At 41.9% G+C, this 26,122-nt stretch overlaps 1 protein-coding gene across 5 annotated transcripts in view; it reads left to right on the plus strand.

Moving 5' to 3' along the window:
* Positions 1 to 1,534: 1,534 nt before the first annotated feature.
* LOC310677637 (WASH complex subunit 2C-like) overlaps positions 1,535 to 26,122 on the plus strand; it is a 43,214-nt gene continuing 18,626 nt past the window's right edge. For 4 of the 5 annotated variants that reach the window (XM_083440711.1, XM_083440713.1, XM_083440712.1 and 1 more), the window contains exons 1-17: positions 1,535 to 1,955; positions 4,432 to 4,596; positions 5,316 to 5,381; positions 7,312 to 7,482; positions 10,070 to 10,163; positions 11,299 to 11,357; positions 11,595 to 11,639; positions 14,013 to 14,111; positions 14,998 to 15,070; positions 16,805 to 16,858; positions 17,088 to 17,197; positions 19,763 to 19,835; positions 20,300 to 20,356; positions 21,266 to 21,433; positions 22,398 to 22,516; positions 23,970 to 24,059; positions 25,200 to 25,295. In XM_083440711.1, coding sequence (XP_083296837.1) covers positions 1,764 to 1,955; positions 4,432 to 4,596; positions 5,316 to 5,381; positions 7,312 to 7,482; positions 10,070 to 10,163; positions 11,299 to 11,357; positions 11,595 to 11,639; positions 14,013 to 14,111; positions 14,998 to 15,070; positions 16,805 to 16,858; positions 17,088 to 17,197; positions 19,763 to 19,835; positions 20,300 to 20,356; positions 21,266 to 21,433; positions 22,398 to 22,516; positions 23,970 to 24,059; positions 25,200 to 25,295 — 1,731 coding nt within the window. In that variant the 5' untranslated portion in view covers positions 1,535 to 1,763. Of the gene's footprint in view, positions 1,956 to 4,431; positions 4,597 to 5,315; positions 5,382 to 7,308; positions 7,483 to 10,069; positions 10,164 to 11,298; positions 11,358 to 11,594; positions 11,640 to 14,012; positions 14,112 to 14,997; positions 15,071 to 16,804; positions 16,859 to 17,087; positions 17,198 to 19,762; positions 19,836 to 20,299; positions 20,357 to 21,265; positions 21,434 to 22,397; positions 22,517 to 23,969; positions 24,060 to 25,199; positions 25,296 to 26,122 lie in introns of those variants that run through there. The other variant, XM_083440715.1, reaches the window with a different exon arrangement.

Genomic DNA, 26,122 nt, shown 5'->3' on the forward strand with positions numbered 1-26,122 from the left:
AGGCTTACTTAATTCAAGGGTGAGGGAAGCTGTCTTGATAAAATAATATTGGATGCTTGATTGTGGAAACACCCCCCCCCCCCCAGTGATGTAAGGCTAGAGAGGATTCTGGTAATCTTTTACTATTTTTCAGGCTTTTAAAGATAAGTTTTCAACTGGAACTGATGGAGAGTGTTTATGAAGTAAACCCCTTTCCAATAAGATCTTTGTATCAGTGTATCAAATACAGTACAGCCCAAGGAAATGTTTATTAACCTACGTCTCTGGAAAAAAAATGTTACTCAAAATCGGAGCAAATTGATACTCCAGACGGCTTGGCAATTCCAAGAGTAATTCAGTGAGGGGATGGCTAGAGAACAGCACTGGAAAGGGCTACAAACCAACTGCTTTTGCCAGTCAGCCCAAGAAAGGATTTTTGCACCTGCTTTTTGCAAGTTGCCCAATTCATGATCACATCAATAGTCACTTCCAGAGGTTCCATGTTCCTTTGCCCCACCTTGTGGCCAAGACTAAGTAATTTCATGTAAACCCAACTGGCTTTAAAAACAAAAACTTTTTTGCCTTCATATACAGTACTCTGCAGAATTGCTGTAGGAGTTCAGCCTAAGACTTGCAAGATACACCACATAAAATGGTTTTAGTCCATCCAGTACACTATTAACTAGGTACCGGAAGATCACAAAGCTGAGTTCTGGATTCCAAAGGGCAGAACTGCCGATTCCAACATTAATTACAATTAATTTGAGGGTGCGGATTTGAGGGTGCAGATGTTATACTGAAATCATGCTGGCGAGACCTTCTGGAATAATTCTTGGCATGTTTATTACAAGATATTGTATATACTGGTACACTGATCATGAAGAGTTTTGCAACCTACTGTTATGTGAGTTTTCTTTTTTGTACCTTGTAAAAATAATATACCATTTTGTTCATATCTATACAAAACATTACATTTAATTTTAAAAAATCAGAGACCTTGAATCAAAAACGCTGTTGTAAATGTCGGCAACAGAATGCAACGGATTTGTAAAAAGTTGTCAAATTAAACAGAACAAACACTTGGTTCTTCTTGTAAATTCAACAGTGTAAACGGGTTTTGATGGATGCAAGAATGGAATACTGAACAGTATAGTTTTTGAAAAATATGCAGGGATTTATGATATGTAAAAGGAACCATGGAAAGAGGAGAAGAAGTCATTGATAAGGATTTAAAATGAGTATTTTAAATTGTAATATATATAATATAACTTGGTGAGTTTGACCAAACTGCGGGAGGCAGTGGAAGACAGGAGTGCCTGGCGTGCTCTGGTCCAGGGGGGCACGAAGAGTCGGACACGACTAAACAACAACAAGCCCAAATCCCTTATTTTGGCTGCTGATCCCTTATTTTCGAGGCTGCTGGTCCCTTATTTTCAAATCTGTAAATTGACAGCTATGGGGGGTGGACTAGATGACCCATGGAACCCCTTTCCCCTTTCCGAGCGATTCCATGAGAAGGGGGCGGGGCTCTATGCGGAACGTACAGCCCTTTCTCGCGCAGGCGCCCTCACGGTTCCCTCCCTCCCTCCCACCGCGCTTCCGAAATCTCGAAATGAAGCCGGAAGCCGCGGAGCGCGGGGCGGCTCTGCCCTTTTTTCCCTGCCTCTAACAGCCGGCAGCCCAGTCACGCGACCCGCCCGGGAGGAGTCAGCTGACCGCTGGGCCGAGGGTGGCAGTTAAACCGCCGTCGCGAGGGGCGCCTCAGCGTCTTCCTGTCAGCGACCATGTCGTCGTCGGCCGCTTCACCTCCCGCGTCGTCCTCGTCGTCGTCCTCGTCGGGGGCGGCGGCGGCGGCGGAGGCTCCCCCCGGGGCTACGGCGGCTGCGGCGGCGGCGCTGCTGCTGTGGGAGCGAGCCTGGTCCCTGGAGGAGGTCCGAGCCGGGAGCCCGTGCTGGTCCTTGGCCGCCGACGCGGGGGTGAGAGGCCGGGGCCGCTGCCGGATAAACGCGTCGTTAGGGGGGTTGCCACCCTCGCGGCGGCAACAGCGCTCCTGAGCGCGTGCAGAGAGCGCGGCACGTGACCAGGGTGCCTGCGGAGGGCGGGGGGCGTTGCTGTCGTTCCGCTGCTAGGGTCGCCACCTGTCCTGTGTAATACGGGATGTCCTCCTGCTTCAATGTAAAATGCTACGTCCTGGGTTGATAAACAGTTTCGTCCCGTATTTCAGGTCTCTCTCTCTCTCTCTTTGCCAAGTTAGGGGTCCTCTCCAAAAGCACGTGGTTTTTTGTTTTTTTAAGATACAATTTATTAATTTTATAATTTTAAAAAACAAAACCCCCCAAAAATCATAATCAAAAATTTAACGCATCTTAATTGACTTCCTCCCCTCCCCCTCCTGCTTCCATTATTTTATACTTATTCATGCACGTCTATAGAATCTTATATTCTTAACAGTCCAATTTTAAAATCTTACTCATGTTGCTACAAGTGATATTTAGAAGTTTGACTAATGTAGAAACCTATACACAAAGCTTGCAATATATGCCTTAAACATTTTCCCTTTTTAAAAAAAAAAACGATGTCCTTTTTTCTCTTGGGTTTCAAATTGTGTAATATGTCCTGCGTAGCTCATTAGTTTGTTTTGCCAATCTTCTTCATATTCTTTGGCCAAAAGCATGTGGTTTTTTAAAGGGGGTGTGAAATGTCATGTGTTTAAGCTCCAGATAGCCAAGCACAAGATTTGCGAATTTGTGTGCATGCGTGACAAATTCCAGAGGGGCCGTCCTGTTAGGCTGCACTAGGTTGTAATGTAATAGATTGTTTTGAAGTCTCTTCAGTGCCAGATGAAAAGAAAAGAAAAGAAAAACCCAGCCCGCTCTATGTTTTGCCAGAACAAAGGTGGCAAACCCTACTTTCCGCTTCTTATGCTTTAAAAGCCTTGGCCGCCATAGGGAGAAGGGCACGACATGCTCCAGGTAGCAGGCATGCACTGCCAGAAGAATAAGAGGAATCGTAGAACTGTGTAGAGTTGTAAGGGACCCCAAATCTCAACTATAAAGCGTCCATGACAAATGACCATCCAACCTTTGCTTAAAAATCTCCAATGAAGGAGAGTCCACCACCTTCCAAGCAAGTCCCATTTTGCTGTCGGAACAGAAGGAAGAAGTGGCTTGTGTCTTCCTTTCAGAAATGAGCCACCCTTCCGCTGGCGGTGGGGTTGCAAAAGTGGTGCAATGTTAGTGCCCCACCTCTCTTCCTTAAGTGTGGTGGTGCCTAAAGGCAGTTGGGATGCCGAGTTGTGGCACTACCACCTGTGTGTTGCAAGTGTGCACATTTGCAAATCACCCAGGAGATGGACGCAGCCTTTCACCCCATTGCTTTGTGCATCATAAGAGATGATCCCTTACACCCGTGGAAAGAATGTGTGTGTGTGCGTGTGGCAAGCTCTGCCCACATGGGCATGGCCAGGGAGTTGCAGGGGGGCAGCTGCCTCCCCTAAATCAAGTAGAACAAGAAAAATACTAAACTAACTGACCATTCGTGTTGCAGATAGTTTGGTTCTGCCCCCCACAACTAAAGTCCTGCAGCCCAACATAAATCCATGCATACCCACCCCACTTCACACAGCAGCCATCTCTGAACATCCCAGAGCTCTGAACATAATACTCCTCCTTGCAAGTGATCCTGATCTGATTAGGGTCCTCCCTTGCACTCAATAAATGCCAGAAGGATAGCTAGCTGCCAGATGTGTTGGTGGGAGTGGCAGGGTTAACCTATGCAGCCCTGCAAATGTGTACTTGTTTTTACAATGTGTATGGGAGTGGTGGTCATCTGAACCCTCTTAATGTCAGACTTGTGGGGTGTGGTAGGGTATAAGAGGTTTTCCCAATAACCATGTTCTGCCTGTGGAATTCCTTGGGGAAAACAGCCTTGTGGTCCAAATGGGCCTGTGAGCCAAGTTTGGCCTGTGGGCTGGAGGTTCCTCACACCTTCTATAGTACATACCTGACATACAGAACACATCTTAAGGCAGCCCTGTTCACGGAAGTTTTTAACATGTGACATTTTAGTGTATTTTTGGTTTCTATGGAAGCCGCCCAGAGTGGCTGGAGAAACCCAGCCAGATGGGCGGGGTACAAATAAATTATTATTATTATTATTATTATTATTATTATTATTATTATTATTATTATATACATAGAGCACCATGAGCTTCATCTTTGTTTATTACAGTTCAGATTCTACTCTCAGTTCATTCTCCAAGAATATGGTTGTTACACAGTTGGTAGTATATTTTTAGCTTTCTATAAGCTGCCTGTGTTGCATTTTTTAGTTGCTGGATAGCAAGCTTAATTATTTTGTAGGAAGAACACTTTTCTGTTCTTGTCTTACATCATTACTTCAGTTTCTAAACTGGCTTAAAAGTCTGAGCAAGTGCATATTCTGTTTTTGTAGCTGTTGCGGTTTTTGCAAGAATTCTCCCAGCAAACTATCTCCAGGACACATGAAATCAAGAAGCAAATGGACAGGCTGATCCACGAAACCAAAAGTGTAGATTGCCGGCTGCACAATGTCTTCAATGGCTTCCTCATGCTTTCAAATACACAGTTCATTGAAAATGTGAGTGTGCAGTAATTGAATACTATGATATGAACTGAGATATGCTTAAGCCAACTCTGGTGTAGTATGAGAATGCATCATGAAAGGAAGTGCTCGTAATTAACACAATGGTTCTAATAGATCTGATTTGTGTGCCTATCCCTTGCACCTCCAAGTACAATATCATGTAAGCATGTAACTGATTACTGGATGCTTTTGAATTCCATAATGCAAGGATCGATTCTTGCTCTCTGAGATGTGTAAGAAACTGGATGCAAATATGAAAAATGAGGAATGGCTGACTTGTTGGACAGTAAATTTTCAGATTATGCTATAGCATAACTAGTTATAAGCGAAAGGGAGCCAAAGTATGTGGGTAAGGGGAGCTGAACACACCTCCAGGCCACCAGATTTACAACCCCCAGCTCCTTTCTTCACTCTCATTTTTTCCACTTGGGGATCAGATACATGAAGTGAAAGAATCATTTTAGGAGAGGGCCTATGGGGGAGGGGGTATTGTTTGGCTCTTTGGCTTGAAAGCTCCCCCCACCCACTTTTATCTGTGATGGTGCAGGTTAAACAGATGCCATAATCTTGTTTCATTTGGCACTTGCTGTTCAGCTCTTCCACTGAAAAGTATTAATAGCACAGGTAGCATGGGGCCCTGCCTTTGCTTGTGAAGGCTATTTGTGCTGAAGATGCTGAAACTTAATAAAAAAATGTTTGAATTAATTTTATAGAGAGTGTATGACGATGAAGTGGAAGAAACCATATCCAAATCTGAAGTGAGCGACAGACCAGAACAGGCAAGTGGATTACATAAGAATATGTAATAATACATAAGAATATGCAATATATCGGTAATGGATTTCATGTGCTTCAGGCACAGGTGAATCATTCCATTTGAAAGCCTTCAGATGAACGGTGTTCCTGAGCGCTAAAGATCCTATTTTTTATGGCTTTAGTCTTCGAGAGAGACTGTAATTCCATCTTTGGTATTTCCTGCCCTGTGTTGTGTTATCATTCTTGATAGTTTCCCAGAGTGCAGTTTAAAAGGCAGACGGGTCAAAGACAGTGAATTGTTTCAGGATTGAGCTCATCCCATCCCCTCCCCAACACGATATATGATATACACACTCCATTCATGCTCCCAGTTGTGTGGATAGCTGGTGTGGATAACTTATCTGCACAGTCGCAAATGGGGAAACATCAGTTTTGAGAACCCATGTGGATTGCCCATAACATGCATGAAGTTATTTGTGTGGTGAGAAAGAGGGGTACCCACTTAACCACCACATGAAAATTCTCACCCCAGCAAATGACTAAACCTGGTCATCAACTAGTCAAGCTGCAATTAGATATAATAATTATCACTCAAGCCAAGCAGTAGTTCTGCAGTTGGGAACTGTAAATGTTATTTGGGGTCCTTTTGTTTTTCACTTTTGATGGGAAAATGAACGCACTTAAGTAGAGCTGCCATCAAAGGCTGTTTGTACAGTGCAGAATGTCCTCTTTGCAATCTAAGCCTATCCAACTTGGCTTGAGTCTACTGAATTGGCAAACTGCTGGCTTCTAGGCACAATTCAAGCTGCTGCTTTTGAATTTAAAAGCTCCAAGTGCTCTTTTTGTCCATTACAATCTTTTGACTTATTAGAGAAGGGCTGTTTTCAAGGACTGGCCCTAGTCCTGTAAAATCTGCCTGTATTTGAGTTAAAACTTGTTCATTGTTGTTCCAGGGGGCAGGATCAACGGGCCAAAATTCCAGGGAGGCAGATTTTGACTAAAAAATAGGAGAAACTTCCTAGTGTAATAGCTGTTCAACAGAGGAATAGACCCCCTTGAGAGGTAGTGAACTCTCCTTTACTGGAAGTATTTAAATAGAAACTAGATAGCCATCTGTCAGGAATACTGTAGTTGCTTCCTGTAGATTCTGCACTGAGACAAGAATCGGACTAGATCAGAGATAGCCAATGTAGTACCCTTGAGAAATTGTTGGACTCCCATCCTCCTTGACCACTGGCACTGCATTGTCTACTCCTGGAATAGATGATCTCCAAGGTACTTTGCAGTCCTGTGATTCAAGAAAGCTTTTCTTTCCGTCCCATCTCTCTCTTTTAAAGTCAGTCTTGCCGTATATGCCTTAACCTTGTGTATTTAGCCCAGGGTGGGGAAGTTGTAGTTCTCCAGATGTTATTGTACTATATTTCCTGTCATCCTTGACTATTGGCCATGCTGGCTGGGGCTGATGTGGATTGAAGTCCAAAAATATCTGGAAGGTCACAGGTTCCCCTTTTCTGATCCAGCCTCATGATTGTCAGTATCGCTGCTCATCACTGTCAATTCTGAGTACTCGTCCCTTCCATGTCTTGTAGCTACTATTGGTGATCAGGTTCTGTTGACTTCTTTTATCATGGTTAGTTAGTGCTGCAGTTTTAAGTTCAGCTTATTTGTGTTTTTATGATTGGATTATTATTGCTTTCATATTTGCTTTTTATTTGTTAGCCAATTTGAGTAACTTCTTCATCGAAGGGAAAAGGAGGGCATATTTTTTTTAAAAAGTCCATCTTTATGAAGGCATTCCATTTATTCAGGACGTTTTAGCTCCATATTTAGTAATGCATCCCATTAAGAGTGGCCAAGCCATGTTGACCAAAATCCCAACTTCCCCCATCACATTTTTGAAAAATGAGTATAATGGGAAATTAACAATGAAATGCGGTTCTTTTAATTCTAAAGGAGAAAACCCGTGAACAGAAAGAAGCCGATCTGATTCCCAAAATCCAAGAAGCTGTGAATTATGGGCTGCAGGTGTTGGACAGTGCCTTTGAACAGGTGGACATCAAAGCAGGGAACTCAGACTCTGAAGAAGAAACTAATGAAAGGCTAGAACTAATATTGGAGCCAAAGGTAATGTAACTTTGTCTCTGAAAGAGTAAATTTACAATGTTTTAATTTCAAACTTTGCAGAGCAACTACAGTGGTACCTCGGGTTAAGTACTTAATTCATTCCGGAGGTCCGTTCTTAACCTGAAACTGTTCTTAACCTGAAGCACCACTTTAGCTAATGGGGCCTCCTGCTGCCGCCGCGCCACTGGAGCACGATATCTGTTCTCATCCTGAAGCAAAGTTCTTAACCTGAAGCACTGTTTCTGGGTTAGCGGAGTCTGTAATCTGAAGCGTATGTAACCTGAAGCATATGTAACCCGAGGTACCACTGTACACATGAAGGATGGAAAGTGGAAGATACACAATAATGTGAGCACTGCTTCTGAAAGGTGTTGCTGATTAACTGTCAGGGGTCCTTTACCTTTACCTTTTTTTAGCTGTAAATACTGATAGCCATTCACTTGTATCTTGGACAATAAGACCATGGAGAAATTGATCTGGGTGGATTTCTAAATTTCAGTAACATTAACTCTGAAAGCTCATGACACTGTAAAGCAGGGATGAGTAACCTCCTGCCTGTTGGCCACTCTTGACCGACCACGGGGTTCAGTTTGGCCTGTGATGCCATTCCCCCAAAATCACACCCCCTCATGTCATTCTGACAGGCATGATGTTAACAGCGAGGGGAACTGGTATGCACAGCAGAAGCAACAGGATTTAATCCCTTGCTTATCAGTTTGATGACCGTGGGGTTAAATCCTGCTCAGAACCCTGCGGAGAGCAGGACTGAAGTCTCTACTTACAGGGTTACTGAGAGAGAACCATTGTGAAATGCAGAAAACTACAGAGGGTTGTTAGCAGTGACAATTCACAAAAGAGTAGGTGACAGACATCCAGGCATTGGTAAGCCATCATTGCCATATACCGTATTTTTTGCTCTATAAGACTCACTTTTTCCCTCCTAAAAAGTAAGGGGAAATGTGTGTGCGTCTTATGGAGTGAATGCAGCTATCCCAGAAGCCAGAACAGCAAGAGGGATTGCTGTTTTCGCTGCGCAGCGATCCCTCTTGCTGTTCTGGCTTCTGAGATTCAGAATATATTTTTTCTTGTTTTCCTCCTCCAAAAACTAGGTGTGTCTTATGCGTCTTATAGAGCAAAAAATACAGCACTTGAAGATTGGCAAGTCCTCACTGTCTCCCTCAATCCTGGGGAACAAGTGAGTCTTGCTCTCACATCCTGAACTGGAAGCAACAGCAAGCCTCCATAATAATTTGGCTACAATGTGTTATAAATGGTGGTGGAGGGGTGAAGAGCATCGAGACAGCGCTGTCTACCTGTTATTCTTCTTGCCTGAGCTGGTCCACCCTGCCATTCTTCATACACAAACTCAGCACCTTCTCTGCAGATGAAGACAGGAGATGGAATGTGATAGTAGCTCAGCGACTAAAGAGGAAAGGGAACCTGTCCACTTGGAGACTGAGCATGGTGGCAGACCAGGCTCCAAGTCTGGAAGGGAAAGCAAGAATTATGGAATCAGAGAAATGTACGAAGGGCCAACTCACTGCAGTGCAGGAATATGCAGCTGTCCCATACAGGGATCGAACCTGCAACCTTGGCATTGTCAGCACCACAAAGAAGAGAGCCCTCTGCAAAGAGGCTGCACAGTGCTTAACTTCTGAAGCTTTTGGTCTTTCCTTTTAGCCCTAGGGAGCTGATATACAGTGGTACCTCGGGTTACAGACGCTTCAGGTCACAGACTGCGCTAACCCAGAAATAGTACCTTGGGTTAAGAACTTTGCTTCAGGATGAGAACAGAAATCACGGACAATAGAAGATTGGAGGTCTAAGTTGTTAGACTATGCTGAACTGGATAAAATGACTGGAAAGATTAGATACCTAAGAGACCAAAAGTTTACAGAAAACTGGGGGAAATTTGTTAAGTATCTGGAGAGTATAAGTGATGGTCAGATAATGCTAGAAGGTTTTAAAAGAGCACTGTGAATATATGAGAGACATTGTCAAAAGGAATGAGAGGGGAAAATATAATTAATGACAATGGTTAAAAAGGAAATGCGGAAATTAATAGTGACTACGAAAGATTTACGGAAAAGCTGAAGGAAGTCCAAAATCAAAAACTTGGAAATTGAAATGTGAAATGTGAAAATAATGTATGTTTTGTTTTGTTGTGTTGTAAATTAATAAAAATTATTTATAAAAAAAAGAGAACAGAAATCACGCTGCAGCAGCGGGAGGCCCCATTAGCTAAAGTGGTACCTCAGGTTAAGAACGGACCTACAAAACGAATTAAGTTCTTAACCCGAGGTACCACTGTACTTTACAGTTAGAAGGAAGATCCCAATTCGGAGTTAATTCAGTGAGGCACTCTCATTATTCCTTCTATCCTTATCTGCTAAGATGAGACTCACCTGGAGGTAATTTTGTACTCCCTGGTGGTATCCGAGTGCCTAATTTCAAACCTGGAATTGGGAGTTACCATCAAAACAGGACACTACAAATCATTAAATGTGTTTCGGAGTTTTATCTATGAAATGTGAAATTTTGACCTGTGGCATATTCATTTGAAATCTAAAAATACTTTTTTTTACAGGATCTTTATATTGACAGGCCTTTACCATATTTAATTGGCTCTCAGCTCTTCATGGAGCAAGATGATGTTGGGCTTGGCGATCTCTCCAGTGAAGGTGTGTGACAGGATTAATAATGTATTGGTAAATATTGATTTATGTTTGACTTGTGGCAGGCCAAATACTTCATTACAAAAAACGTTGTAAGGGTGCCTGACAAAATCTTAACTGGCTTGGAAAACCTAGTCTATGGCTAATTTTTGACACTTTGAAAAATGTTTTGCTTTTTCTGCTTTCTCACCTTAGCGCTTTTTCATCTTAGATACTTTGGTTATGACTTAAGTGTGAGATGGCTGCTGAATATGTTTGAGTACCCAAAACCATATCTTTTTCAGTTGTGCCCTTATGGAACCTACCAGGGTATCTTCTGATGAGCTTTCTCCCTCACACGATTTTGTTGCTGTTGCTCTTATTAAATTTTCCAAAAAGAAACAAAAGCAAATGCATTCAGAGAATACAAACTAAATCGTTATAAAGACAGTGCTCAGACATTCAAGAATAAAGATCTGTATATTCTCACATGTTCTTTGTAAAAAGAAATCCTGGTCGTTCCCCCCCCCCCATTTGCTCCACTGGTTATTTTTCCTGATTAGTGCAAAACTAAAAAGGAAACCTATTTTCATTCAGTAGTGCAGGGATGGAAATGGACTGTGTTGCAGGATCCAGAATTTCATTGCTGTAGGGATGAATTTGAAAGCGTACCAAAAAAAATGGTTCCCTCATGGAAATGCAGAGTGCTGATATCCACGGAAACTTTTCTGTGGGAATCCATGCAGCCACTGCTAGTTTTCTTGCAAAGAAAATCTTTCCTTGTCACTGCCATCTTGGACATGGGAACCCAAGAGGACTGCTCTTCCACTCAATGTCTCTGGGTTTGAAGAATTGAAGTTGCAAGTGAATAGGGAAGTGATTCATGTGAGTGAAAAGGATTGTCTGATTATGTATTTACTACATTTATATCCTGCTTTTCTGCTAAAGCACTCAAAAACAGTTCATATTTTTAATAATGTAGGAAACATATTACAGATGGAAAAGTAAGTCATGTGTCAGCTCTTTCATGTTGTTACAGAAGAGTCAGGTGGAAAGTTATATGCATAGTTGTGTATAATTATTACCTGGGGAAAGGATCTTGGTATGTAGTGAATAAAATGATCTGCACATAAGTCTTCTTTGTTTCCCTTCTATGAAACAGAAGGTTCAGTAGACAGTGATCGTGGAAGCATGATTGACAGCGAAGGCAAAGATGAAGAGGTAAGAAGGCATGAAGACAATTTTTTTTCTCTTGGATATCCCCCCTCCCCCCGCAACTTTAAAATGTAAAATTGAAACATTTTGGGGATATTATAGGGATTTATGGATTTTCATGTTGGTGGGTCCCTGACTTTATCTGTGGTATAGACCATAAGATTATATGGACGTAAGAAGTGAACATTTTAAAGCCTGTATAAATGCTGTTTAATTTAGTCTGAAACTGCTTTTGCCTTTCAGGACCTGGAAGAATTTGAAAATGCAAGTGAGGAAGATCACAAACCGGTAAGAAGTCCACCATGTGTACTCTTTACTAACGTAAAAATTCAGCTTTTCCAAGGGTAGGGAGTGGGCCATGGATTTTGAGTGTTAGAAATCTAACCGTGGCATAAGTGTACAAATGGCCTCATGGGGTATCTTGGAAATAGTAATCTTTCCAATGTTCTTTAAGATATGCACCTTCCTTGTTAGATCTGACTACTGAACTCCAGTATTTTAAAAGTACAAAATAGATAAAGGGCTGTATTTAACTAAACTGTTGCTCTAGCAGAAGCCAGCACAAAGATTTCTGCTAGCACAACGAGGTTCCCCCCCCCCTTTCCTCCCCTCCGTGTGCTACATGCCATCCCTAAAACTTCTCTGAAGGGTTGGGGGAAACCCTGGAACAAATTTTTTTGGGGGGGGAGAAGGGGGGAAGGTTTCATTGTTTGAGAAAATCATTGTGCTGACAGAACCTTAGCCTTTGTGCTATGTTGAATGCAACCCATAGATCATGGGTCAAACCTAATAAAACGTGTGTGTGTGTTTAAAAAGAGACAAATGGAAACTGATTTTTCTTAAAGGGTTCTACAAATAATTTTAGGTAGCTATTGTCTTAACTGCCCAGGTTTTCTTTACAGAACAGAGTCCATACTAATTCATTGCTTTTTGTTCATAGAAAGCATTTTTTATTTGTTAAACCAAAAGAAAGAGATGTAAAAGTGATTATCAAAGAATCTTAACATGTTTCCAATAGATTTAGTATATATTTAGAATTGTTCAGAGTTCACTGGTTAAATATTTCAACTTTAAATGTGATATTTAATAAATTTTCCTTTTGTATGAGATTGGGGGAATTAACCATAAAATGGATGGGAGCAAGCAAGCCCTGATGGCTTTGAGAGAAAAGAAGGAGTTTCCTTCTTCTACTTTGCCTTCCTCCCTGCTAGATTATTTAGATTTGAATAAAAAAAAAAAAAAAGAGCAAATGAACCTGGTAAGCTCCAGCTCTGAGCTTATCCTCCACATGTCTATAGACTATTCCTCCACATGTCTAATGGAAGATCTTAAGAAAGCTGCAAGCAGCACTGAGAACAAGCGGCAGCTACTGTTATAAAAGTAGAGAAGTTGTCAATTTTAACAACCAAACATGATGCACAATCAGTGGAGGTTCTGGTTTGCAAAATCAGCCTGCCAAAATACAGCTCTGTGTATGCATATGTGCATGTGACCACTGTTGCAGCTTCCTTAGGTAAAGGGACCCCTGACCATTAGGTCCAGTCGTGACCAACTCTGGGGTTGCAGCGCTCATCTCGCTTTATTGGCCGAGGGAGCCGGCGTACAGCTTCCGGGTCATGTGGCCAGCATGACTAAGCCACTTCTTGCAAACTAGAGCAGCGTACATAAATGCCATTTACCTTCCCGCTGGAGCAGTACCTATTTATCTACTTGCACTTTGACATGCTTTCGAACTGCTAGGTTGGCAGGAGCAGGGACCGAGCAACGGGAGCTCACCCCGTCACAGGGATTCGAACCGCCGACCTTCTGATCGGCAAGTCCTAGGCTCTGTGGTTTAACCCACAGCGCCACCCGCGTACCTGCAGCTTCCTTACCCAGCTCTAAATAATACTAGTTATGCTCAGTGTTCTCAGCTGATTTCTGGCGGAGAGAAAGGCAAATCACGAAGTTGCTTCAGGGTTGGATTAGGTTGGCAGTGGATGCTCCTGAAAATGGTACCTCGATGCTGTTTTATGGCACGCTATGTTTGCACACACACAGCATTGATTTTCCTGATGAGGAGGACAAGGGTATGGTCTTACAGCTTTTGCTGCAGTTGTGAAGATCAGATTAGTCCCCAAGACTGATGGCCATCTGGTGAGCACAGTTAATGGGGGAACCCATTGGCAAATGCCCAACTGTTATGACCAGTGGCACTGGCCCTGCTTGAATCCGTATAGCATAGCAGGTTAAAGTGATTCCAGGCACTTCAACTGACAACATCTGCCTTGGGAAAGGCTTTCATGGAAATGAAACATAAGACTGTGTGAGAGAAGAATACTCTACTTGTCATACAGCTTTCGACATCAGGTTGAATGCTCCTGTTGTCAGAAAGGAACGCTACTGCCTGACAAGCATTGACTCTAAAGCTGGCTCAGTATACTTCATCTGATGCCTTCGTTATATATTTTTTGTTGCCAGGTGAAAATGTTCCTGTTCTACCAGGCCTTTTCATTATTTATTTGTGCTTTTTTATGTCGTATTTTTCTATTGTGAACCATTCTCAGATCTTTTGATGAAGATTTCTTATAAAGCCATTAAATGAAAAATAGTAAAATAAAGTACAACTTTCTGTCTCAAGTGTCCTGGAGCATGAAGTGTGGTGTGCCTTTGTTTTTTCAGAGAACGGCACTGATGAGTGACGAAGATGATTTTTTTGGTGACTCTGAAAAAGGGGAAGACGATGATGAGGACGGTGACTTAGAAGAGAACGCAAGGCTGGTAAGTGATTGCTGCCTGACGTCATTTCTAGTTTTATTCAGAAAAACTTCGGACAAAAAAAAGGCACGGGGGAAAAATATTCACCATAGTTGATGGATTAGCTCTTCCATGTTTAGAAAAGGACAGAAAACTCTCTGATACAATTCAGTTGGCTCAAAGCAGGGCTTTCTTTCTTGGTGCTGTAGATAGCCTAAGAATAGTTATGACATCTAAAAGTACACTAAGTAAAACCTGTTTGGTTTCTGCTTGGCATATGACCCAGTGGAATGTTTCAATATAATATATTTGTACTGAAGACTGCTTATTTGTAAAAATCCTAATAATAGTTTTATACTACATTTTTTCTTTGTTTAAGGCTTTAACACCACCATGTGTTTTGCAGCCAAGAACAGGACCAAAAAGTCCCTACTATGTACCTAAATGATCATGAGTAACCTGCATTTGGATCCTATATATAGCTTTGAAAAACAGAAAATCATCTAAAATAATACTAACAGACTGTTTTCATACAAAACGTTGCTCATTGGAACTGCAGGTTTTCTGTTCACATGCGTGCTATTTCTACAAATTTGCTTCCCACTGACTATTCTCTGAGAGCGGTCTTAAGACTAATTTAACTCTTTTGGTAATCCAAGGGAGAATCTCCAATCTAGATGGTAAAGTGATGTTAACTAGTAGGGCCCTGACCCACTTTTGGGGAAGTGGGGGCAATTGTTCTTATCGCCTATTCCTTTCAGTCTGAAAAAACGGTCAGTTTTCTATAAAAAAAAACAACCCACCTTTTTCAACAGCAATTTTAAAAAAGCTATGAAACCAAATTGAAACGAAAAATGAGTGTATGTTTCCTTCTTTCCCTCTTCCATCCATTCCCATATGACTACTTCAGAAAAAGAAAAGGCCCACATCATTTACAGATGAGCTTGCCGCTCGTATCAAAGGTGAAGAAGAAGAGCAATCATGTAAGCTGCTTCTCAGATCTTTTTTCTTTGATAAAGTTGAATTTTGTGCATGTGTGCGGTGTGAAAAACATTTTCTGTTGGCATTTGGAAACGTACAGGACAAGTGTGACGTGCAGCAAAATGTTGCAATGTGGCATTCTGTTGCTGGGGATTTCAGCTACTCCCATTTCATTCTCATTCATTCCTTCCCAAACTAGTCAGTCAGTATTCCACGACCACTGAACATCCTTCACCTTCACTGGGCAGTTTTGGGGTTCAACCCGTGGGGTTTTTCCTAAGGAATTTTTGGTATTTCTCTCCCAAGTCTCCTGTCCCCTCCCTCTTGTATAGGGGTGATGTTCACTTTCAGCCTGAACTCTGGAAATAAAGAGAACAAATGTGAGCATTCAGATCTCTCTCTTCTCAGGCAGGAGACTGTGCAGAGCAAGTTGTTGACAGAACTAGAGAATGGACAAGTATCATTCATATTGGTGTGCTTCTTTGTCCTTTTCCAATGTTCAATTTCCACCCGATTTTCAGTGTTTTTCCTCTCAACAAGTCAGCCCACCATGATTACTCAACACATGCTCAGTCTTTCAGGTCCCTCCTTTTTCTGAAGATACCGTATTTTTCGCTCTATAAGACACACCAGACCATAAGACGCACCTAGTTTTAGAGGAGAACAAGGGAAAAAATGTTCTCTCCCTCTCTGCTCAGCGCCTCTCCAGCAAAGTGGGAGGAGAAATGGAAGGGGCTCCGTTTCTCCTCCCGCTTTGCTGAAGGGGCGCTGCGCAGCTTTCCCTCTCTGTGCTTCGCCTCTTCAGCACTGAAGAGGTGCTACGCAGCTCTCCCTTTCTGCACAGCGCCCCTTCAGCGAAGTGGCAGGAGAAGTGGAGCCCCTTCCATTTCTCCTCCTGCTTCACAGAAGGGGCGCTGCGCAGTGGCTCTCCAGCGAAGCGAAGCCAGGAGAGCAAGAGGGAGCGCTCCCGCTGCACTCCGGAGGCTTCGCGTTGCTTTCACTGAAGCCATGGACCTGCATTCGCCCATAAGACGCACACACTTCCTTACTTTTTAGGAGGGGAAACGTGCATCTTATAGAGTGAAAAATACAGTACTTCATTCTTCTGCAAACCCTGAGGTTAACCTGAACCTCTTGACACTTCCCTCTTGTATGTACCTGCTGCTGTTTGGACCACATAAGCCTGACATTTTACATATTTTTACTAATGTTCAAAAACCATCAGTAGCTGCTATCAAAGAGAGATCAGGGACTAGAAAGAAGATTGAAAAATATTCCATTTGGGTAAAGTCTTTCTGTTATGAAAATAGCTTTCCCCTTTCCCTCCACCCCCCAAGAGAGGTAGAAACGAAATTTTATAGCACTTGTTTAGATTATTTTTCTTAAAAGTCGGTATACCCTAACAGACCCAAGCATAAGAGCGCAACATTATGGTTTCTTTCTGGTTTTCAGTGATATGATGCTGATTGATTCTTATGTTGGCTTTGTGAGATAGATAGATAGATAGATAGATAGATAGATAGATGGTATTTGATAGATAGATAGATAGATAGATAGATAGATAGATGGTATGTTATGGAAGGCCCTTTGAGGGGAACTGTGATAAAAAGTCATTTATAAATATTTCATTTTTTCCTGGCTTTCTATTTATTGCTTGTCAAATGTTTCTATAAATGATGCATTAGCAAAGAACAATTAATAATCAATTAACTTTCTTCTACTTCAACCATTGGTAGATACAAAAAATAAAACCACAGTGACAAATAAGGAAGAAAGTGTCTCATCAGATGGTAAGTGTTGTTTTTTTCCTATGTGTTAAGTTTTCTTTGGACGTATGGAGGTGGAATTGATGGGGGCATCACCTAGTCATTCCTATTCTAAATTTCTTAATGCTTTTGCTAATAAAGAGTTAACTCCAATTTGGAACTGTAATTTACTAACTGGCTCGCTCTGTGACACATAATGAACTTCTTTCCAGCAACTGTAAAATACATTGATACACGTATTCCCTCTTCCTAGATGATGGGGATATTTTTAAGCCCCCCAAGTTGACGGATGAAGACTTCTCACCATTTTGCTCTAAAGATGGCCTCTTCAGTGGTGGGACAGGACTCTTTGATGATGAAGAGGTTGGTATGATTCAAATCGGCAGCTAGACTGGTGACTGGGAGCGGCCGCCGAGACCATATAACACTGGTCTTGAAAGACCTACATTGGCTCCCAGGACGTTTCCGAGCGCAATTCAAAGTGTTGGTGCTGACCTTTAAAGCCCTAAACGGCCTCGGTTCAGTATATCTGAAGGAGCGTCTCCACCCCCATCGTTCTACCCGGACACTGAGGTCCAGCACCGAGGGCCTTCTGGCGGTTCTCTCACTGTGAGAAGCTAAGTTACAGGGAACCAGGCAGAGGGCCTTCTCGGTGGTGGCGCCCTCCCTGTGGAACGCCCTCCCACCAGATGTCAAAGAGAACAACAACTACCAGATTTTTAGAAGACATCTGAAAGCAGCCCTGTTTAGGGAAGCTTTTAATGTTTGATGTATTACAGTATTTTAATATTTTTTTGGAAGCCGCCCAGAGTGGCTGGGGAAGCCCAGCCAGGTGGGCGGGGTATAAATAATAAATTAGTAGTAGTAGTAGTAGTAATCCATGTACAGAATCAAACAAAGAGCTCAGAGATAATACCCTCCTGCTCTAGATGGTTATACCTAACACAGCGTCTCAATTACCATCATCAGCTGAACATTTTTTGGAAGTCACTTATATCTCTCATATTCAGCATTCTTAGACATACTGAGCCCATTTACAATTCCCCAAATATTATGCTGCACCATTGGCTTCAGTTGAGGCATCCTCATGGTATAGCCACTTTCTTTTCTTCTTCTTTTTTATATATAAAAAATTATTAGGCTTTTGATCATTTTATACATAAAAAACATAATCTTTTCAAACATTCAAATACAAGGTTCTTTTGAACCTTCGGACCTCCTTCCCTCCCTCCACGGATTCCATATTTAAATTTAAGTTTTCCACATCTTTTACCATTATCTATCTATTAATTAGCCATAGTTATCATAAATAATTCCACATTACAAGTGTCATCACATCCGTACCAAAGATTTTAACAGTTTACAATGGTCTTTTAAGTAAATTACAAATTTACTCCAGTCTTTAGTAAATACTTGATCTTCCTGGTGTCAGATCTTCCCCATCAGTTCGCCATCTCCACATATTCCATCAGTTTCATCTGCCATTTTTCTTTCGTTGGTACTTCTCCTTCCTTCCATCTCTGAGCTAGTAGCATTCTCCATCGTCGTTTCATGGTATAGCCACTTTCAATATCATTGTAAATGGCAGGAAACCACTTAAGGCTTCAGGAGATCCAGATGGTTGTTGAAGGCGATCCAGTTTAAAGGCAGTGGATCTAACCCTGTCCTTTTGCTTTCTTCAAACACAGTTAGGTGACCACAAGTATATAATTCTGCTGCTACTGTTTCATATCTTTGAAAGTCTTTGTAAAGCGTTGAGTGGCTGTTGCATGCTGTTTGAGCATCTGGCGAATAAAGTTCAGCCCACACAGGCAGGTATTTTTTTGCAGCGCTGAAAGGAAGAAGAGCAGATGAAACTGTGGTACCAGGGCAGCCCTCCAAAATTAGGAATTGAGTGGCACCTTTTAGATGCGGCTTGCAGAATTCCTGCTTGGGTTGAAGATAAGGGATCTTAAACCACTTTGAGGGTGTGTTTTTTTACAATCAAGTAGTATATAAATGTTATGAGATTAAAATAAATAAATAAATAAATAAATAAATAAATAAATAAAGTATGTTGAAATGGGCAACAAAGTATCATTCCCGGATATCTCATAGGACCCTCGTACCTACGGGACCACCTCTCCCGGTATGCCCCACGGAGGACCTCAAGGTCCATAAATAGCAACACCCTGGTGGTCCCGGGCCCTAAGGAAGTTAGATTAGCTTCAACCAGAGCCAGGGCCTTTTCAACACTGGCTCCTGCCTGGTGGAACGCTCTGCCTCATGAGACCAGGGCCCTGAGGGATCTGATTTCTTTCCGCAGGGCCTGTAAGAAAGAGTTGTTCTGCCTGGCCTTTGGCTTGGAGCCAGTTCGATTCCCTCCCTCCCTCTCTTTCTTTTTTCTTTTTCCTTTCTCCTGTGATGAGGCTGCATTTCAATATTTTAATGTTTCAATATTTTAATGTTGTATTTTAATCTTGTTTTTAAGTTGTATTCATTCAACTTGTTTTTATTATTGCTTGTTAGCCGCCCTGAGCCCGGCCTTGGCTGGGGAGGGCGGGGTATAAATAAAAATTATTATTAATATTATCCCATAGTTTGATAACCTAATCCTGAAGTTGTGGATGTCCTATTATCTCACACTGGCTGATTTCTGCACCCAATGAATCTAAACTTTTCATGTTGCAATTTGCAGCCAGTAAGGAAAACTAAATTAAAATGGTTCCTTCTCTAATGCTGTTTACCCCGGTAGTCTCATTAATAGCCAGGAAGCAAAATGATGGTTTGCTACATGTCCTTGTGAAGTATATTTCCAAAATGTCACCTTTTTTGAGTCTAGCATTGTTTTATTCTATAATATTTGGTCCCCATCATTTATGCAGCTACCCTATTTACCATTTATCTTATGCAGAAACTATTTACTGTTGGTCTCTTTTTTTCATCCAGAGTGACCTTTTCTCTGAATTGCCAAAAGGGGAAGATGTGACGGAAAAAGAATCGCGGGTCCCAATAAATGATGGTGAGGATTTCTGAAATGTGGAACAGACTGAACTACGGAGATTTCCTAAATGTAATGGAGATATATTAATTGGGAGTGCTGGACTTGAGCATAGTGCTGATTATATGATGTATGCATTAGAAGCCAGAAAACCTTGGCTTGAGTTCTAATGTGCAACTTTCCAAGTGCTTATGGTGGTGAAGAAAACCTGTTAAATTTGAAAGTAGCATCTGATGATGGGTCAAATCAGCTACTGAGCGGAGGGTTAAGGGACTTTAATGTCAGCTAGAAAAGTAAAAATAGGAGAAACTGTACCTGTGAGATTTCCCCTTGTATTTTGTTCGAGTTATACTTCCCCACTCCTTGTAAACTGGTTAACTTACTAGAAAAATGCTCCTTCTCGTGTTCCGTTTTATAATTGATCAGAAGTAACTGTGAAGTGAATGTTTTGCATTTTCAATTTGACCGCATTATATGCTTTTTAGAGCCATCATCAAAACCTACAAGGAAAGTTCCTGCTGGTGCCGTATCTCTCTTTCCAGGTATGAGTAATCTAGAGTTGACTTAAAATAGTGTTTTTTTATACTTTCTACCTTCACATCAATGTGTCTGTTGCAAACACCTGTGCATTACAGAGGATTCCAGGGCAAGTTCTGGGACACCTGTGGGTCATTTGATCTCATCTGCTCCCCTAAGGAAAGCCTAGCTGGGTGGAGCTGAAATTGGGAGGCTACAGGTTCACATTTGGCTTGTAGGCTAGAGATTCCCAGCTGTTTTATATGTGATGTTAAGTCATGACTGAGTGGGGTTGGGAATCAGTAAGCTTGCATATTCATATAGTTCTCCTGGAAACCCATCCAATTGTAATGATTTGCCTGTCCAATTTACTTGTTAATCGCTGCTGGTGTTAAGTACCAAGTGATAATGTTCCTAATGATTTTAAAAAGCAAGGTCTAGACTAATTTTTTTTGAATATACAGAATTAGCAAAAATGACCTATAAAATTTGAGACCAAAAAGTGACAAAGTTTGAAGAAGAGTGGAGTAAATTTATTGCATACATACGAATTAACTGCAGAAGTTTAAAAACTGTAGCAGGGCTAATATAAATCCTGTGATGTGAATAGAGGGTAAATAAGAATCTGCATGAGAAGATGTAAATTAGGAAAACCGGAGCAGGGAAGGAGGGAAGTCGGGGCGCGAAATTGCGCAAGGTAAATAAGACAACACAAAATGTTGATTGTAAAAGTGTAAGTTTTATTTATGTTTGTGAAAATAAAAAGCATTGGAAAAAATAAAATAAAAAGCAAGGTCTAGAAGTCACCATTAGCTTGTCCAATATTTGCATCAGAGATTTGGAGAGAACTTTTATAAACGGAACAACAGTTAATTAGTTTCAACAATAATAGGAACTTCAGTTAAACATGAGATGACAATATATGTCCTCTATAGGTGGAAATGACGTGTTTAGCCCCTCCTCGTTTCTAAAGGGGAAAGAGGATAAGAAACTGGCAGAACCTGTCACAGATAAAGCACCTAGGCATGAAGATGTTGGGCTTTTTGATGATGATGATGATGATGGCGGCAAGCTTGAGTCAAATAAGAAAAGTTTCATTTCAGGTAAGCTGCTGCATTTCGTTCATTTGGAATCTTCTTTTAAGCATTCTGATAACTTGTTCTTCCCACAAAGCCTTGCTTGGAACAGAAGTGCCGAAGAAGTCTTTGGTTAGAACTTTGGAATGAGAAGGGTGGCAGCAACTGGTTATTTAATCATCCAAGCAATGCCACGCAAATCCAAGCAACATAAAGCCACCCTTTATGATTATTTGTGGAATTTAGATACTGCCCTAGACCCGGAGGTCTCTTTATATTTAAGACTGCCACTTATTTTAGTGCCTTGTGTCTTTGACAGTGGCTTAGCATGCATAAATCTAGCAGGTGAAGCTTTTGTTGGTGTGAAAGTAAAATGATGGGAAAAGCTTCAGTTGTAATATGTTTGAATTACAAGCTCCTGTTGAAAGGTCCTTGACATGTATTGAGTAATAAACCTGGGGTTGTGACTATACACTGTTTTTCTGATGAGTATGATATGATATGGTGCTTTAGCCATAAGCCATTGCAAATACAGTGGTGCCTCGCAAGACGAAATTAATTCGTTCTGTGAGTCTCTTCGTCTAGCGGTTTTTTCGTCTTGCGAAGCAACCCTATTAGCGGATTAGCGCTATTAGCAGTTTAACGGCTATTAGCGGCTATTAGCGGCTATTAAAGGCTTAAGGGGTTAGCGGATTAGCTGCTAAAAGGCTATTAGGGGTTTAGCGGCTTAGAAAAAGGGGGTGGGGAGCGAAAAAAAATCTCAAGACTCACAAGACATTTTCGTCTTGCGAAGCAAGCCCATAGGGAAATTCGTCCTGCGAAGCGCATCGAAAAACGGAAAACCCTTTCGTCTAGCGGGTTTTCCGTCTTGCGAGGCATTCGTCTTGCGGGGTACCACTGTACAATAAAATATACACAGTGTCTTTGATAGTTGACTTCTTTCTTAATGAGTTAACTTTTTCCCTGAAGTAAACATTTTGTTTTTAAACAGCCAAACCTGCAGCTGATCTCTTTGAAGGTGACGAAGATCTGTTCAAGGAAAAGCCTGACATTACCATTGTTACAAACAAAGCAGCTAAAGAAAATAAAGACTTTACAGCAGGAGATAAGGTAATCAACATAAATAAACTTTTAAAAATAATAATGATGATGACAGATTCTCAGTTCATTGATCTTTCACTACCCAAGCAGCCTAGGAAGAGAAAGGGGTGATTTCACCCACTTTTGGCTCTCATTAAGTTCACCATTGGCTTCTTCCTTGGACGTTTCTGGCATGCAATTCAAAACAATAGCTGCTGACAAATCTACTCTTTCTGAAAGGATTGTGAGATCTTGCTCTGGAGAAAGCTGTGCTTAAAAAACAACAACACTTTACTATCAAGACTTTAAAAAGACAGCAGCACAAGTAAATCTTAATACAGTTGTACCTTGGATCCCGAACGCCTTGCGAGTCAAACGTTTTCTCTCCTGAACACCGCAAACCCGGAAGTGAGTGTTCTGGTTTGAGAACGTTCTTTGGAACCCGAAAGTCCGACATGGCTTCTGTGGCTTCCAAACGTTTTGGAAGTTGAACGGACTTTCAGAATGGATTCTGTTCAACTTCTGAGGTACTACTGTACAATAACACAAGATGCACGGAAGAAGAACAAAAAAGGTTATTGAAATGGCTTAATAGAAAACCAAGGTAAGTACAAAACAGAGAGTGAGGCATAAGGCAATAAATGAAACGGAGGAACATAGTCTTGTTCAAGTGGCATCAGGTGAAAGGGGCATGATTTGCACCAGTTAAGCAAAATTATATGTTATAGGTAATGCCAGATAGTCATGACTTCCCTAGGATAAGTGGCTTTCTATGGTCTTTGCTTACGTGCATCATAAAATAATTATATTAATAACAGAATCATCTACCCTTCCCCAGCCAGTCTTGAGTGTAACTGAAAGGAAAATTGCCAAAGATTTTTAAGCATTTATTCCTGGAAGACACAATTTGGGGTCTAGGATCAGTGAATTGCCAATAATGATTCCAATTTCCCTTAGAAAGTACCCACACGGCCTTTTTACTTCTCACATTCTGCATGGTCTTCTTTTATATGAGCAGGACCACGGGTATTGGGTTTCTCTAGGCTTGGCTTTTTTGCAGCAGCAGTATTTTGCAGAGATGAAAAAGAATACAAAGATAAAGCTAACAAACTGTCATCAAAAAAGGGCACATTTTGAGTCGCAAAATTGGAAAAGCAATTACAGTGGTACCTCGGAAGTCAAACAGAATCTGTTCCAGAAGTCCATTCAACTTCCAAATCATTTGGAAACCAAGGTGCGGCTTCCGATTAGCTGCAGGAAGCTCCTGCAGCCAATCAGAAGCCATGTCGGACGTTTGGGTTCCAAAGAATGTTCGCAAACCAGAACACTCACTTCTGGGTTTGCGGCGTTCAGGAGCCAAAATGTTTGAGTAGCAAGGCATTCGTGAACGACTAGTTGAGAACCAATTCCAAAGCATGATTATTTGCAAAACCTTTGCAAATCAACATAAATGTGTGTGTGTGTTTTGTTGTTGTTGTTTAAGAGTCAACCGCCTGCTGAAAACGTCCGTTCTTCAACTCAGACATTTTCCAAAGGCCACAAAAGCCTGTTTTCTGATGAGGAGGATTCTGAAGTAAGTTATTAATCTAACCATTCACTTTCGCACCAAACCCAACCGAGCTACAAACTTGTCAGTGGATTTGGCCTGCGTGCCACAAAAGATGTTTGGTCCACCTTTATGTTGATTGTCTGCAGTTCTGCCTCCCTTGTTGTCTAATCAGCTGAGTAAAACTACAAGTAGTGGAGGAAAAGGTAAGGTTCCCAGAAGTCCACAAAGACAGGATCACACTTCAAAACGACCTTGACAGATTAGAGAACTGGGCCAAAACAAACAAGATGAATTTTAACAGGGAGAAATGTAATGTATTGCACTTGGGCAAAAAAAATGAGAGGCACAAATACAAGATGGGTGACACCTGGCTTGAGAGCAGTACATGTGAAAAGGATCTAGGAGTCTTGGTTGTCCACAAACTTGACATGAGCCAACAGTGTGACGCGGCAGCTAAAAAAGCCAATGCAATTCTGGGCTGCATCAATAGGAGTATAGCATCTAGATCAAGGGAAGTAATAGTGCCACTGTATTCTGCTCTGGTCAGACCTCACCTGGAGTACTGTGTCCAGTTCTGGGCACCACAGTTCAAGAAGGACACTGACAAACTGGAACGTGTCCAGAGGAGGGCAACCAAAATGGTCAAAGGCCTGGAAACGATGCCTTATGAGGAACGGCTAAGGGAGCTGGGCATGTTTAGCCTGGAGAAGAGGAGGTTAAGGGGTGATATGATAGCCATGTTCAAATATATAAAAGGATGTCACATAGAGGAGGAAGAAAGGTTGTTTTCTGCTGCTCCAGAGAAGCGGACACGGAGCAATGGATCCAAACTACAAGAAAGAAGATTCCACCTAAACATTAGGAAGAACTTCTTGACAGTAAGAGCTGTTCGACAGTGGAATTTGCTGCCAAGGAGTGTGGTGGAGTCTCCTTCTTTGGAGGTCTTTAAGCAGAGGCTTGACAACCATATGTCAGGAGTGCTCTGATGGTTTCCTGCTTGGCAGGGGGTTGGACTCGATGGCCCTTGTGGTCTCTTCCAACTCTATGATTCTATGAGAGAATGCTACCCTTCATGTCTGCCCATTGATGCTGAATATTCCAGAAGAGTAAATGTACTTCTGGGGGTGGAAATTCCTGATGCCAGCTTTCTTTTCTGTCCAACAGGATTTGTTTTCTTATCCATCAAAATCAAAGAGTTCATCTTCTAGCAAAGTGACAACAAAGACATCGCTATCTTTGTTTGAGGATGAGGATGAAGAAGTAGGTGTTGCCTGAAAGCACTAGGTTCTACTTCAGAGTAAAGTATGCTTTCTGATGCAGGCCTGTATGACACAATGCCTGTGGGCTGATTGTGGTTCTCCCTTCTCCCCCCCCATTTGTGTCCCTACTGGGGATTTCCAAACATCAATTGTTTGCAGCCCATTCTTACCTCTTTGTGGGGAAATTAACTGCCTGGCCCCATGAGCCCAACAACCGTGGAGTGTGAGCATGAGGAAATATTGCTCTTCCTTTTCCTGGACTCGCTGGCATTTGGTGGAATTGGTGCCATCTTTGCCTGCCAGCCGGTCATGAAGTACCTGCAGCTGAGATTCTGTCTAGGTCGAATTACCGTATTTTTCGCTCTATAAGACGCACCAGACCACAAGACGCACCTAGTTTTTGGAGAGGGAAAACAAGAAAAAAAATATTCTGAATATCAGAAGCCAGAACAGCAAGAGGGATCACTGTGCAGTGAAAGCAGTGATCCCTCTTGCTGTTCTGGCTTCTGGGATAGCTGCGCTGCCTGCATTCGCTCCATAAGACGCACACACATTTCCCCTGACTTTTTAGGAGGGAAAAAGTGAGTCTTATAGAGCAAAAATACGGTAATTGCTGGGAGGGGGAAAGGGCCTTGTGTGCCACAAACTTCAACAAGGAGGAGTGGATATAAGAACTGGGAGCACAGAGGGCAGTAAGAGCAAATAAGGAGCCTAAAGGAAGAAAAGCGGGTGTCACTGAGAAATGAAGCAAACAACAAAATAGAGTTTAACACAGATGGAAGTTGCAGGATCTCAATCAGAGAGCAACTACAAAGGTTTTGGGGAACC

This window comes from Podarcis tiliguerta, assembly GCF_965153285.1.
Source record: "Podarcis tiliguerta genome assembly, chromosome: 5".
Lineage (NCBI taxonomy): Eukaryota > Metazoa > Chordata > Lepidosauria > Squamata > Lacertidae > Podarcis > Podarcis tiliguerta.